At 41.6% G+C, this 14861-nt stretch overlaps 2 protein-coding genes across 3 annotated transcripts in view; one reads left to right on the plus strand and one right to left on the minus strand.

The window, feature by feature from the left end:
* The window catches only part of METAP1D (methionyl aminopeptidase type 1D, mitochondrial), a 93674-nt gene extending 83375 nt beyond the window's left edge, over nucleotides 1-10299 (minus strand). Inside the window, exon 1 of one of the 2 annotated variants that reach the window (XM_050751358.1) lies at nucleotides 10154-10299. In XM_050751358.1, the coding sequence (XP_050607315.1) occupies nucleotides 10154-10193 (40 nt within the window). In that variant the 5' untranslated portion in view covers nucleotides 10194-10299. The remainder of the gene's footprint in view (nucleotides 1-10153) is intronic. The other variant, XM_050751357.1, reaches the window with a different exon arrangement.
* SLC25A12 (solute carrier family 25 member 12) overlaps nucleotides 1-14861 on the plus strand; it is a 671031-nt gene that overhangs the window by 432228 nt on the left and 223942 nt on the right. The gene's annotated exons all lie outside the window — the stretch shown is intronic.

Here is a 14861-nt window from a genome sequence, read left to right on the forward strand (position 1 = left end):
TGATCTCGTGATCTGCCCACTTTGGCCTCCCAAAATGCTGGGATTACAGGAATGAGCCACCACGCCCGGCCCCTTTCTCTACTAAAAAGACAAAAATTAGCTGGGCATGGTGGCTTATGCCTGTAATCCCAGCACTTTGTGAGCCTCAGAGCCCGGGAGGCGGAGGTTGCAGTGACCCGTGATCATGCCACTGCACTCCAGCCTGGGCCACAGAGCAAGACGCCGTTTCCAAAAAAAAAAAGAATTTTGATATTCAAAGGGGGAGTACAGACACAAAAATATATGCAAAATTTTGCATGTATGGGTCTATGTCTTCTCCCTTGAATCTGGGCTACCTTGTGATTGCTTCAATCAATAGAGTACAGAGACAGGGGCATAAGAGGCACATCTGCTAAAAGGAAAAAGACATTTCTTGTGCTAGGTGTTTTCACAGGTTATCTTAATTAACTTTTTCTAAAATACACTTTTTTTTTTTTTTTTTTTAGAGCAGTTTTAGGTTCATGGCAAAGTAAAGTGGAAATTTAAGTTACTTTTTAAACTTATGTGATAATAATTTGTAGGGAGAAGATTCAAAACCAGATCTTTACTAGTTGCCTCATCTTCCTATACACAATCACTCTGTGGATGTTAAGAAGCATAGTTCTATTTATTCTAAGCACAAGGTTTGATATTTCACTATATGAAGAAATGAGCATCTTGTTATAATGCGAATGCCCAATACCCTGAGAACCAATTTGCAACAAGCTCAGGAGGATGTTCAATCCTCTGACCCTACAATCTTCCACTCTAACATTAAGGTATAGTAAGAATTTCTTAAATTTCATATTTTAGAAATGCTACTTCTGTCAATAGCTCTTCTATCTTGAATCTTGCAATCCTGCCTCACAATTTCATTTCAACACTCCATGACATTTCATATACTTTCAGAAAATTAAAGTAGATACACAATTAAAAATAAACCCATATTTTTAAAAAATTAGCCCATATAGTGACCCTAAACAAAAACTCATTGGTCACTTTTGGAGGATAAACCTGTTATGGTAGTCTCCTCTTAGATAAGAGTTTCAGTCATCCAAGGTCAATCAAGGTCTCAAAATATTAAATAGAAAATTCCAGAAATAAACAATTCACAAGTTTTTAAATTGCACAGTGTTCTGCACAGTGTGATGAAATTTCACACTGGCCCACTCCATTCTGCCCTTTTTGTCAGCAGGTCCACACCCTGCACACTACCGACCCATTAGTCATCCACATCCTCTGCTTCTGACATCCATGTCATGGCTTAGTGATCCAGGATCACCTGAAGCAGATGATTCTCCTTCAACAGATGAGTCTCCTTCAGACATGCAGTCTAAAACTACATCACAATGCCTTCTTATTCACCTCACTTCATTTCATCACTTAAGCATTTTGTCATCTCACATCATCATTAAAAAAAGGGATGAGCACAGTGCAAAAAGATATTTTCAGAGAAAGGCCACATTCACCTAACTTTTATTACAGTATAGTTTTAGTGATTGTTGTTAATTTCATACTCTGCCTAATTTATAAATTAAATCTTAGCACAGAAATGTGTGTATAGGAAAAAGCATAGTACAGCACAGTGCAGGGTTCAGTACCATCTGTGGCTTCAGACATCCACTAGGGGTCTGGGAACATACCCCCATTGGATAAGCGGGCGACTATGGTATTTTTAAAACTGATAAATAAAGAGAACAAACCATTTAACTTTCCTTGCTGGGACAGGGCCTGTCAGGGTAATGAAATACTTGATGAGAAAGTTTCTCTTTGCAGATGTTTTCTAGCTGATAAATAAAGAAGGAGTAATTAAAATATTGTCATATGTAAACTCCTAATGAGCCAGGTAATGATCGCCAATGGCCACTAATGTCTCCAATGTCTCCAGGCCACAATGTCTCCAGCAACACCACTATGAAGTACTTGTAACAAAAAATGTCTAACTTAAGTCAGGCCTTGGATCTAATTACCATTTTATAGAGGAACATCTTCAACAAGCCCTGTGGAATATACTACAATCAGCAAAATCCAGAAAATGCAAAGCTCCACAGAAACAACAGACTAACCAGTTGCTTCAATAAATAATTTTCAAAAAAAAAACTGGAAAGTAAACTTATAGATTTAAAAAAAATTAATATCCAGCTGGGTGTGGTGGCTCATGCCTGTAACCCCAGCACTTTGGGAGGCTGAGGCAGGCGGATCACTTGAGATCAGGAGTTGGAGACCAGCCTGGCCAACATGGCGAAACCTCGTCTCTACTAAAAATACAAAAATTAGACAGGCGTCGTGGCATGTGCCTGTAATCTCAGCTACACAGGAGGCTGAGGCAGGAGAACTGTTTGAACCCAGGAGAAGGTTGCAGTAAGCTGAGAATGAGCCACTGGACTCCAGCCTGGGCGACAGAGACTCTGTTTCAAAAAAAAAAAAATATATATATATATATATCCTTTTCCATCCATTTCAGCATAACTGGTATTAGAATTCCCACCTGTCTTAAGCAATTAGACAAAACATGTGAAGCAACTATATCTTGGCACTGGATATCAGGCAATGCAGGACCATGAAACTTAAAAGAAAACAATACAACACATGAGCCCACACTGGCCTCAGCCACTCCCTAGAACCAACAGCAAAACACAAATAGATCCATCCTAACAGAGGATGAAGAATCAAAACTCCTAACAGAAGATGAAGAATCAAAACTCTGTTTGATCTTTCAAGCCTGAAAGAATCAAACAGATTTAACAAACTGCCTGGCGGTTCTTTAAAACATATGCTAAAGAAAAACAACATAATCTCCACCAAGATATTATCTGTCATGTCACTTATAAAACTAAATATTACATGATTAGCCAGACATGGTGGTGTGTGCCTATAGTCTCAGCTACTTGGCAGGCTGAGGTAGGAGGATCACTTGAGCCCAGGAGTTTGAGGTTGCAGTGAGCTATGATTGTGCCACTGCACTCCAGCCTGGGTGACAGAACAAGGCCCTTCTCTAAAAAAAAAAAAAAAAAAAAAATTACATGACATGGAAAGAAGCAGGAAAATATAATGTACAACCAAAAGAAAAAAAAAAAAGCAGTCAATAAAACAGAAACAGACTCTGAGGGGACCCAATAATAGAATTAACAGCCTTTTAAAAAGCTGTTATAAATATGTATGTTCAAGTACTTAAGGGAAAAGATGAACATAATGAGTAAACAGGTGGGAAATCTCAACAGAGAAATGGAAATTATAATGCAAATTCTAGAACTGATATGTACAACATAAGAAGAAAAAAAAGGCTCCCTATCTTTTAGAGATACATGGTAAAAAATCTACAGATGAAATAATATAGCTGGAATGTGCTTCAAAATAATCCAGCTGTGGGGAGGCAAAGTGGCTGGGGGTATAGATGTAACAATAGTGGCCATAGGTTGATGACTACTGTAACCAGATGATGGCTACGTGAGAGTTCATTGTACTGTTCTCTCTACTTTTGCATTATGTTTAACTGTCTCCATGTTCAAAAGCTTAAAAAGAAAATTCAATCTCCACAAGAACAAGCTGTTTCAGCTATAAAACAAGATGTTGTTCAAATGAAGCTCTGCATACACATAATACTTCTCCCATCTTTGCCAAGTTCCCTAAGATATGTAGCATCCACACTGATTTTCATGGATTTCTAATGCTTGAGGAAAGTGGGTATTTCATGGAAACTATAAATATTGGCCAGGCATGGTGGCTCACACCTGTAATCCCAGCACTTTGGGAGGCCAAGGCGGGCGGATCATGAGGTCAGAATATCGAGACCACTCTGGCTAACACAGTGAGACCCCATCTCTACTAAAAATACAAAAAACTAGCTGGGCGTGTTGGTGGGCACCTGTAGTCCCAGCTACTCGGGAGGCTGAGGCAGAAGAATGGCATGAACCCGGGAGGGGGAGCTTGCAGTGAGCCGAGATCGCGCCACTGCACTCCAGCCTGAGTGAGAGCGAGACTCTGTCTAAAAAAAAAAAAATAGAAACTATAAATATCTAGTTGTATGTCATACTCTGTGTATATACATGTTATATGAACTTAGACACATGTATACACACACAGAAATATTGATACTTTATTTACAAAATGTGAGTATCTTATATTGTTTTACAACTTGCTTTTCCCAAATAATGTATTTTGTGGACATCATTCCATACCAACAAATGCAGGTCAATATCTTTTTTTTTTTAATGACTGCAAAGCATTCATCACTGAGGGTCTATATGCCCTATAGTATACATTGAAATTTCTTACTTTCAATGAGCATTCATCACTGAGGGTCTATATGCCCTGCAGTATACATTGAAATTTCTTAATTTCAACAGAAGACAGGAACTATTTGTAGTACAGAAAGCTGTTTCACATCAACCAATGAGTAGATAAATAAAATGTGGTATTCACGGTGGCTCATGCCTGTAATCCCAGCACTTTGGGAGGCCAAAGTGGGTGGATAATTTGAGGTCAGGAGTTTGAGACCAGCCTGGCCAACATGGTGAAATCCTGCCTCTATAAAAAATACAAAAATTAGTCAGGTGTGGTGGCGGGTGCCTGTAGTCCCAGCTACTCAGAGGCTGAGGCAGGAGAATCGCTTGAACCCGGGAGATGGAGGTTGCAGTGAGCCGAGATTGTGCCACTGCACTCCAGCCTGGGTGACAGAGAGACTCTGTCTCAAAAAAAAAAAAAAAAAAAAAAAAAAAAAAAAAAAAAAAAAGACACTATAGAATACTACTCAGCCATAAAAAGGAAAAAAACAATATCTTTTATAGCAACTTGGATGGAACTGGAGGCCATTATTCTAAGTGAAGGAAAAGAAAACCAAATACTGTATGTTCTCACTTATAAGTAGGAGCTATGCTATGAGGATGCAAAAACTTACAGAGCGATATAAGGAACTCTAGGGACACGGGGGTGAGGGAAAAAAGACAACATATCGGGTACAGTGTACATTGCTTGGGTGATGAGTGCACTAAAATCTCAGAATTCACCTCTAAAGTATTCATCCATGTAATGAAAAACTACTTGTACCCCAAAAACTACTGAAACAAAACATAAAATAAATAAGAAAGAAAGCTGTTTCACAGCCTGGGCAGCATGATGATAACCTGTCTTTATGGAAAAAACAAAAAATTAGCTGGGTGTGGCGGTGTGCGCCTAGCCACTCAGGGGGTTGAGGTGGGAGGACTGTTGAGCTCAGGAAGTTGAGGCTGTAGTGAGCTATGATTGTGCCACTGCGCTCCAGCCTGCGTGACAGAGCAAGACCCTGGAAAAAAAAAAAAAGGAAGGAAGGAAGGAAGGAAGCTAGCTGTTTCAAATAGAGGAAAACACATACAAGTACGTATGGATTTAGGAGCACTTAGGACTTTAGAGGCATGGTTTCATTGTAAGTATTTCTTAATCTGTGTAGTAACATGCCACATTATAATACAATTGGAATGTATTTGTTAAAAGATGTCATACGGCAAAACTCCATTTCCATTCTCTGGTTGTCAACAGGAATGTAGTCTAAGTAATAGGAAACTAAACTTAGGAATATTAGCATTTTCCAAATCACCCATGAATTGCATCCCAAAAGTTTAATTATAAGTTGGTTTGGCGCTGGGCATGGTGACTCATGCCTGTCATCCCAGCACTTTGGGAGGCCGAGGCAGGTGCATCACCAGAGGTCAGCAGTTCGAGACCAGCTTGGCCAACACGGCAAAATCCCCGTCTCTACTAAAAATACAAAAATTAGCCTGGCATGGTGGCGGATACCTCAGGAGACTGAGGCAGGAGAATCACTTGAATTTGGGCAGCAGAGGTTGCAGTAAGCCAAGATCAAGCCACTTCATTCCAGCCTGGGCGACAGAGCAAGACTCCGTCTCAATTAAAAAAAAAAATTGGTTTGGTAAAACTGAGCAGACATTTTCCTGCAGAAGCTATACAAGATAGCAAGGATCTCAGGGCAGTTAGCAAACGTTTAAAGTACTTAACTCATGGTGTATAATAGCCCCTCCCCTGCCTGGATATTACATTTTTGAAAAAAACCACTAAGGTAACAAAATTCCCCCTCCCCTGCCTGGATATTACATTTTTGAAAAAGCCACTAAGGTAACAAAATTCTCAGTTGGAAGAGTCTAGGGCCTTACAGTCACAAGTGAACAAAAGTACTTTTTTTTATATATTTATTAAAAATAAGTAAATGGCCAGGTGCAGTGGTTCCTGCCTGTAATCCTAGCACTTTGGGAGGCTGAGGCAGGTGAATCACCTGAAGTCAGAAGTTTGAGAGAGACCAGCCTGGCCAACACGGCAAAACCCTGTCTCTACTTAAAAATACAAAAATTAGCCAGGCGTGGTGGTGGGCACCTGTGGTCCCAGCTACTCGGGAGGCTGAAGCAGGAGAATCGCTTGATCCTGGGAGGCAGAGGTTGCAGTGAGCCAAGATCACACCACTGCACTCCACCCTGGGCTACAGGGCGAGACTCTGTCTCAAATTAAAAAAAAAGAAAAGAAAGAAAGAAAATATGCCCTCTTACTTGCTGTATTAGTCTGTTCTTACACTGCTATGAAGAAATACCTGAGAATGGGTAATTTATAAAGAAAAGAGGTTTAATTGACTCACAGTTCCGCATGGCTCGGGAGGCCTCAGGAAATGTATAATCATGGCAGAAGGCACCTCTTCACAGGGTGGCAGGAGACAGAATGAGTGCAAGCAGGAGAAAATGCCAGATGCTTATAAAACCATCAGATCTCCTGAGACTCACTCATTTTCACAAGAACAGAATGGGGGAAACTATCCCCATGATCCAATTACCTCTACCTGGTCCCGCCCTTGACACGTGGATTATTACAATTCAAGGTGAGATTTCCTTATTCCTTCTCATACTCACTGGGATCTTACTTAGTGGCCTGAGCTAGACCAGGGATTCCAGTGAAGTGAGGGCTGGGAGTGAGTTCCTGGGGCCCCAGGGTAGGGATTCTGTACTCTGAGTAAGGGATTTCCTGCCAGTGCTAGTACTTGGGAGTATTTTAGTCCCTTAAAGGCCCCTGTTACCTTCTCTCTTGGTTCCAGAAGGCTGATCTGTCTTTTCCTCTTTCCAATGTCACTACTCAAAGTTTCTACCCCTCCCTCGTTAGACCATGATGGAAGAGAACAAGTCTTAACAGCCTCTCAATTCAGTATGCTTTTAATGAGTTTAACTTTGAGCCAGGTACTGTGCTTATAAAGACAGAAAGATACATAAGACAAAGCTCCTGTTCAACAACAATTAATAATCTAGTAAGGAGTAGAAATGGTGAGAGGAGCTAGGTAACTACTGTTTACAGGGTATACTGTGACCAAAGCCACAATGAGTTGAGGCATCACAAGAGAAACCTCATGCCCTTTTTAAAAGGTTAAAAAAAAGTCTTCCTATATTTCAAGAAGAAATGATGCTCGGAGATGCTGTTGATAAATCCTGGTACACGAAGACTTGTAGTGGATTGCTTTATATCAATCTAGATGGGTGAAAGGGAGGAAGAGAGTGGAGAGAGGAGTCTTCGTGAATTTACCCTTCATTTTCAATTATTGGGGGTGGGGATCAGGTAGCAGGAAAACCTCTCTGCAATTTAAAACTAGCTATGGATAGTCCAAAAAAGGGCCCTTTCCCATCATTAAAACAGCTTCCTGATGACACACTTTCCTTCTCTCCTCTAATCAGAGGATCCACTTCTTGGTTGTTGCAACACTTTGGGATACAGTGGGATGGATTATAGGAACCAATAATTTGGCCTGACTTCCATATATCTTTTCTCAAGATTGTCTAAACCACCATTTGTCAAAATCACAAGTGATCAAAAAGAAAGAAAAGATTAATGCTATTTCTGTAATCTGCAAAGAGATGTTATATATAAAGCTGGTGCAAAGTAATTGCAGTTTTTGTCATTAAGTGATTCTAAAACTGCAATTACTTTTGTACCAACCTAATACATATATACGTACATACAAGAATATGTTTATACATGCATAGGTGTATATATATACACCTATGTATGTTTTCAGGTTTTTTTTTTTTGTTTTTTGGCTCCTCCCCTACATTGACTATCTACTCAGATCCTTCTCACCATTACCAGAAGCACACAAAAATGAAGTTTGAAGGCCATGATTTCTTGTGAAAAGAAGAAACAGAAAAGTAACTTAATTAGTAAAGAAAGTCTGGACTGGAACCCAGATTTTTTTTTTTCCGGCTTACTACAACTTCTGCCTCCTGGGTTCAAGTGATCCTCCCACCTCCCCCTCCCAAGTAGCTGGGATTATGAGCATGTGCCACCAAGTCCAGCTAATTTTTGTATTTTTAGTAGAGACAGGGTTTCACCATGTTGGCCAGGCTGGTCTTGAACTCCTGGCCTCAAGTCATCTGCCCACCTTGGCCTCTTAAAGTGCTGGGTAATATTACAGACATGAGCCACCTTGCCAGGCCTGGAGCCCAGATGTTAAGAGATATAAATTGGCTGTCTTTTCACAAGGCTACACTCTCATGCTCATCTCCATTCCTCCATGCAACCAGTCCACAATGCTCACTACATCACCTTTCCCATACACATCTCTCCCTCCAATATTCCTGTGGCTCCTTTCTCATCTCCACTAACACTGAAGTCTATTCCATTACCAACCTTCTTCCTCTCTAAAAATATCTTCCTCTTCACTTCTTATTTTTTATTATTTTTATTTTATTTTATTTTTTTCTGAGACAGTCTCGCTATTGCCCAGGCTGGAGTGCAGTGATGCGATCTCGGATCACTGCAACCTCCACGTCCTGGGTTAAAGCGATTCTCCTATCTCAGTCTCCCAAGTAGCTGGGATTACAGGCATGTGCCACCATGTGCAGCTAATTTTGTATACTAGTAGAGATGGGGTTTCACCATGTTGGTCAGGCTGGTCTTGAACTCCTGACCTCAAGTGATCCACCCGCCTTGGCCGGGATTACAGGCGTGAGCCACCGTGCCCGGGCTCTCTTCACTTCTTGCACACACTCATCCTGTACTGTCTCTGCTGAACTTTACACACAGACTTCTATGGAGTGACCATGTCATGCAGTACAGAGAAATGAGTTTTTAAAAAAAAAAATTAGAATCATGTTCAAATGAACATTCTGCCTCTTACCATTTGTGTGACCTTAGTCATGTTACTTAACCTCTCTAGCCTCACTTTTCCCTTCTGCAAAGAGAAAATAATTCCTAACTCACAGGGTTTTTGTTTTTGTTTTTGAGACAGGGTCTGGCTCTGTTGCCAAGTCTGGAGTGCAGTGGTAAGATCACCGTTCACTGCAGCCTCTCGACCTCCCAGGGTCTCACTCATTGAGTTTTAAAAGGAAGCAAGCATATGTAAGGCGCTTAACACAGTATCGTGTACTTAAAAGGCACTTAATAAACAGTAGCTATTACTATGAAAATAATATTTACCTCACAAAACTGTTCCTACATGCCTGACACTTAAGTAGCTCCTCAAAGTATGAGTTTTCCTCTTTCCCCGTCCTTGAAAAAACTTTCCAGTTCTTTCCAACAAAGATTCAGAACCTAGTTCAAATCCAACAAAGATTTCCCCAATTCTGCTGCAAAGGCATTTGTATATTTACTAAAATCTCAACACTCACGCAGGATAAAACCTACTTAGAACTGCCCAGACATCTTTTCTTATCTTCTTAACTTTAAGTCACTGGAAGAAAACAATCACATTTTGCAAGTCCCCAAAAGGCATGTCTACATAAGCTCTAGGGAAGGAAATCGGGTGTCCAGATGCATTTCAGAATTACCATAGGTTTCTTCGTTCGGCATACAGAATAAATGTTTGTTACACTAATGATACAACCGAAGTTGGGAAAAAAAACTTCAGACGATGGCCCGCAAATCTCAAGGAGTAATTGCGAATAGATGCCACGTGGTGACGTGGTCTAGGCGGGTGATCAGTGAACAAATTTTTGCGTGTGTTCCTGGGGTGTGTGAATGTGTCATCGTGTGTGCCTGCGTGTGTCTGTAAAGACTGAAAGTACAGTCGTGTGCGCCGAGAAGTCTCAGCGCGGGTGTGCATCCCTTTGGACCCGGGTGCGTACCGAGTGAACAACCGTGTGAACCCTCACAGGATTGTCCTCCACGCGCTTACCTCTGCGGACGAGCAGGTGGACGCCGCTGGGCGCCGCCATGTTGGCGTCGGTCACGTGGCCGCGAGCACTCGCTCACCGCCCTGCCAGCTGGAGCCGGCCAGTCGCATCTCTGCCGAAGCCCTGAGGCGTCTAGGCCGCCCGAGGTGAGCGCGCGTGCGCGCGTGGGGCTGACTGCGGGAGCCCTGGCGGGGAAGCGACTAGGGCACCCGGGCAAGCAGCGGAACCTGCGGCCGGCTGAGTCCTCTCCAGCCGCGAGAGGCGGGCTCCAGCCGCGGCTCTCGCGCTCGCTCTGAGCCCCCGCGCCCAGGTGGGATGGAAGAAGCCTGTCAGGTAAGCGTGGCATCCAATATTTATAGCATCAACATTGTGGTGCATGGAAACGTGAAGTTGGGCGGAAAAAATAAAGCACAATCTAGTGTTCAACATAGCACTTTGTATCATCTGCCACTCTGTTGCAAATTATTCCCCTGGATTCAGTTGAAAGGTAAAATTTGGTTCAAAGTCACCAGCTTCCCTTTTGCTGTCCCAGAATCTACATTACTCAGCAGAGACTCCAGACAACACAGGATCTGTGTGTCGCTGCAAAATCTATTCTAGGTACCCCAGTGGGTATGCTCAGGAGACTTCTCTTTCCCCAAGGACGCCTTCTGTACTTGGCAGTAATAACTGGAGTCTTAATCCTAAACTGGGAGTTTAAGTATAAAAGGATGACGCCTGCCAATTTTATTGCCAAGAGATGAAGCCTGCAGAAGGCCAATTGTGAATCAAATGAGGGAGCTGATGTATGCCTACTGATGACGGTGCCCATTTTTACCAAATTCACTGTCTCTCTTACCTGTGTTCTGGGGTAGATGCCATCCTGTCATGGACCAGGTGTTATTCATCTTAGTAGCTTCCGTGCCTGGCACAGAACCTGATACCCGAGGAGTGTCAGGTGAAGCAATTGAACACTGCATGAAACCAGTCAAACTGAGAATGTAACCGTTTCCAGACTTTAAATGCAGTAAAGATTGATAAGGATTCTCGGTGAATGTGTGTGATGTCTTCTAATTAATTTTTAAGCACTACTAACTCAGTGAATAATCTAGACAATTCAGAACAATTCAGAAATGAGTTAAGGAACAAGTGCAAGCCCCTTCCTCGCCCTCTGTACACACCACAGTCCCACTCCCCAGTTAACCACCGTGTGCTCAATCCAGATCTTTGCCTTTTACACACAGGCAAATGTAAGTATTTTAAACAGAATCATATACTTACTGTTATGACTTGCTTTTTCCATTCCACTCATCATAGACATCAAATCTTAGAACACTTAGTTCAAACTTACTCTTTTTAATGACTACATAATCTTGATATTTTTACTTTTAAAGAGAGTGAATGTTGGCATTTCATTAGAGGACACAGGCTATAATTCTTGGAAACCTGGTTTTGGATGCTTTTGGGTCACCTTGAAAGATAAAGAGAAATAATGCTTTCCAACAAGGTAAATAAGATGTACAAGACTGAGAATAAAATGTAATCCTATGGGTTACTTCAAGCCCTACCTTTCGCAAACTCATTTCAATTCCAGGGAAAGCATTTTTGAATGTGGCAAGTCTTTCCTCTGTATAACTGAAGCCAGCAATCTGAGTGCAGCAAAGGAGCCTGAGAGTTAGCTGGCCACAGAGTCTTAAGAAGTGTGCAGAAAAAAGAAATCTAGATGTCCCTAGCAAAATTCCTTAAGGCATCAAGCCCAGTTTCAAACACATTTGAAATAGAACACATGTTCATGTGATTTAACTCAGCCAACCCTTGGAAAATAAAGGAATGCTTTATTCCCCTACAACTAGAAGGAAAAGGAAACACTATGAGGACCCAGGTGGCACCAGCAGTAGTGGAATCCAGTGAGGAAATCCTCAATAAGTTCAGCATGGAATGTATATATCTGGGATGAGCTAGAAATGAAGCAAATATGAACTTGCACAGGTGATAGCTCATCCACTGACCCTGGATCTGGCTTCTCTCCTACACATCCTTCTCACAGTAGAAGGGTTAAAAGCTGCCAGCACATGTCTGCCAAAGCCATCAATTTATAGGATATAGGCCAGGTTTGGTGGCTCATGCCTGTAATCCCAGCACTTTGGGAGGCAGAGGCAGGCAGATCACTTGAGGCCAGGAGTTGGAGACCAGCTTGGGCAACATGGTGAAACCTGTATCTACTAAAAATACAAAAATTAGCCAGGCATGGTGGCGCACACCTGTAATCCCAGCTACTCAGAGGCTAAGGCGGGAGAATCACTTGAACCTGGGAGGCAGAGTTTGCAGTGAGCCGAGATCCCGCTGCTGCACTCCAGCCTGGGCCACAGAGGAAGACTCTCTCAAAAAAAAAAAGGCGGGGGGGGGGGCGGGGATATATACATAGTGACCAACAAGGTAAAGGGCTGGATCACTGATATCTAGGATCCCTTGCAATTTTAACATTCTGTGATCTTGAGCATTAGAGTGCTTTTATTTAGATGAGTAACCACTACTGAGTCACTTCTCTACTCCATTTCTGTCCATGCTCCTATCTGTGAAATGAAGGTTAATTATATTATGGCACTTCGCTGATTTGAATTCTCACCATTAGTCAGATTATGTACTTGGGATTCTTGAATAAAAAATCGAATAGTTCGGCTGGATGCAGTGGCTCACACCTGTAATTCCAACACTTTGGGAAGCCAAGGCAGGAGGATAGCTTGAGCCCAGGAGTTGGAGATCCAGCTGGGCAACACAGTGAGACCCCATCTCTACAAAAAATTTAAAAACTAGCTAGATGTGGTGGCACATGCATATAATCCCAGCTACTTGGGAGGCTGAGGCAGGAGGCGCGCTCGAGCCCATGAATTTGCGGCTGCAGTGAGCTGATTGTGCCACTGTACTGTAGCCTGGGCGACAGAGCAAGACTCTGTCTCAAAAAAAAAAAGTTGAATAAATTTTCAAAACCAGGGTTCAAGAAATAAAGGATAAGGTAATACCTTCAGTTTATGTCCAAAAATTCATTCTTGAATGTTAAAATATTTTTATTAATTGTGATTATTATTTTATAGGTCTTTACCTTGATTTTCAGAAGACCATGTCTTATTCACTTCTTTTAAAATCTTTTTATTTATAAAATGTATAAATCAAATAAATTCCGATATGCATATTTTTGAAAAGCCCATTTTTCCTTCCTCCTTCTTGAACTTAATGATATTATAGACTTATACCATGAGTTTTTCTAAAGTTGTATATAGTTTGTAATAAAATTTAAATTATGCAGGTTCTGTAATGTATGTATTGAATTTTTAATTGAATATTTGCATTTTTAAATGCTCTAAGGGATTATGCGACATGAAGTAAATAATTTTTTTTAAAATGTTTGTCTTACAGTAAATAACATCATCTTGTAATTTGTCTCACAAGTTTAGATTTATTTATATTTATATATATATATTTTTATATATATATATATTAGGATTACTATAATATATTTGAAAACACAGGCCGGGAGTAGTGGCTCACGCCTATAATCCCAGCACTTTGGGAGGCCAAGGTGGGCTGATCACCTGAGGTCAGGAGTTCAAGATCAGCCTGGTCAACACGGCAAAACCCCATCTCTACTAAAGATGCAAAAATTAGCCAGGCATGGGGCGGGCACCTGTAATCCAGCTATTCGGGAGACTGAGGCAGGGAGAATTGCTTAAACCCGGGAGGCGGAGGTTGCAGTGGGCCGAGATCACGCCACTGCACTCCAGCCTGGGTGACAGAGCGAGACTCTGTCAAAAAAAAAAAAAAAAAAAGAAAGGAGAGAAGGAAGAAAGGAAGGAAGGAAGGAAGGAAGGAAGGAGGGAAGGAGGGAAGGACAGAAGGAAAGAGAAAGAAAACACAGACCGTGAAATAGGGGCCAAGGTGCTTACATAGCTGTAGTAAAAAGCTGTTTTATATGAACACATTGTAAGATTAACTGATATAATGTGACTGCTAGGGGAAACTGGTACCCTGGGACCACACAGCTTCAGCGCAGTTGTCATCTAGACCTCATTCTCCCTTCCTGACCCTGCCTCATTCTCCCTTCCTGACCCTGCCTCTTCATTTTGCCATCTGAATCCGTAAAGTTAGCCTTTTGATTTGATTTCACGATCAATTCTTAGCAACTCTGTGGTTGGAGAAGAATCTCCAGTCTTGTCCTCTAGCTTCTCTAATTTTAATATGTTGGTATGCTACTTGTTTACATATTTTAAGTCAAATGAACATTCTTTTCAGGAACTAGGAGTCCTGCATAAACATAAACTGCATGTACAACAAAGATCTGTCTTAGTAGCTGATTGGGCCCCTCTAAAGTTAGGGTCTATGTTTGAAGGATTATAGGTTCAGGCAGACAGTTTCTAGGGCCCTCTCAACTAACTTGCTGGCAGAATGTCATGTTTCCTATACCAATCATTTGAAACAATCATGAATATATTACTGAGTAATCTAAGGGTACTGTTAGAGAAAATGTGTAAATATTTCATGTTTTGCAAGGAAAAGTAATGCCATATGTGAGACAGTGTGGTGGCATGATCCTGGCTCACTGCAGTCTCAACCTCCCGTGGTCAAGTGATCCTCCTGCCTCAGCCTCCTGAGTAGCTGGAACTACAGGCACACACCACCACATCCGGCTAATTTTTCTATTTTTTGTAGAGACTGGGTCTCACTGTGTTGCCTAGG

The sequence above is a fragment of the Macaca thibetana genome, chromosome 12, assembly GCF_024542745.1.
Source record: "Macaca thibetana thibetana isolate TM-01 chromosome 12, ASM2454274v1, whole genome shotgun sequence".
In the NCBI taxonomy this organism is placed as follows: Eukaryota; Metazoa; Chordata; class Mammalia; order Primates; family Cercopithecidae; genus Macaca; species Macaca thibetana.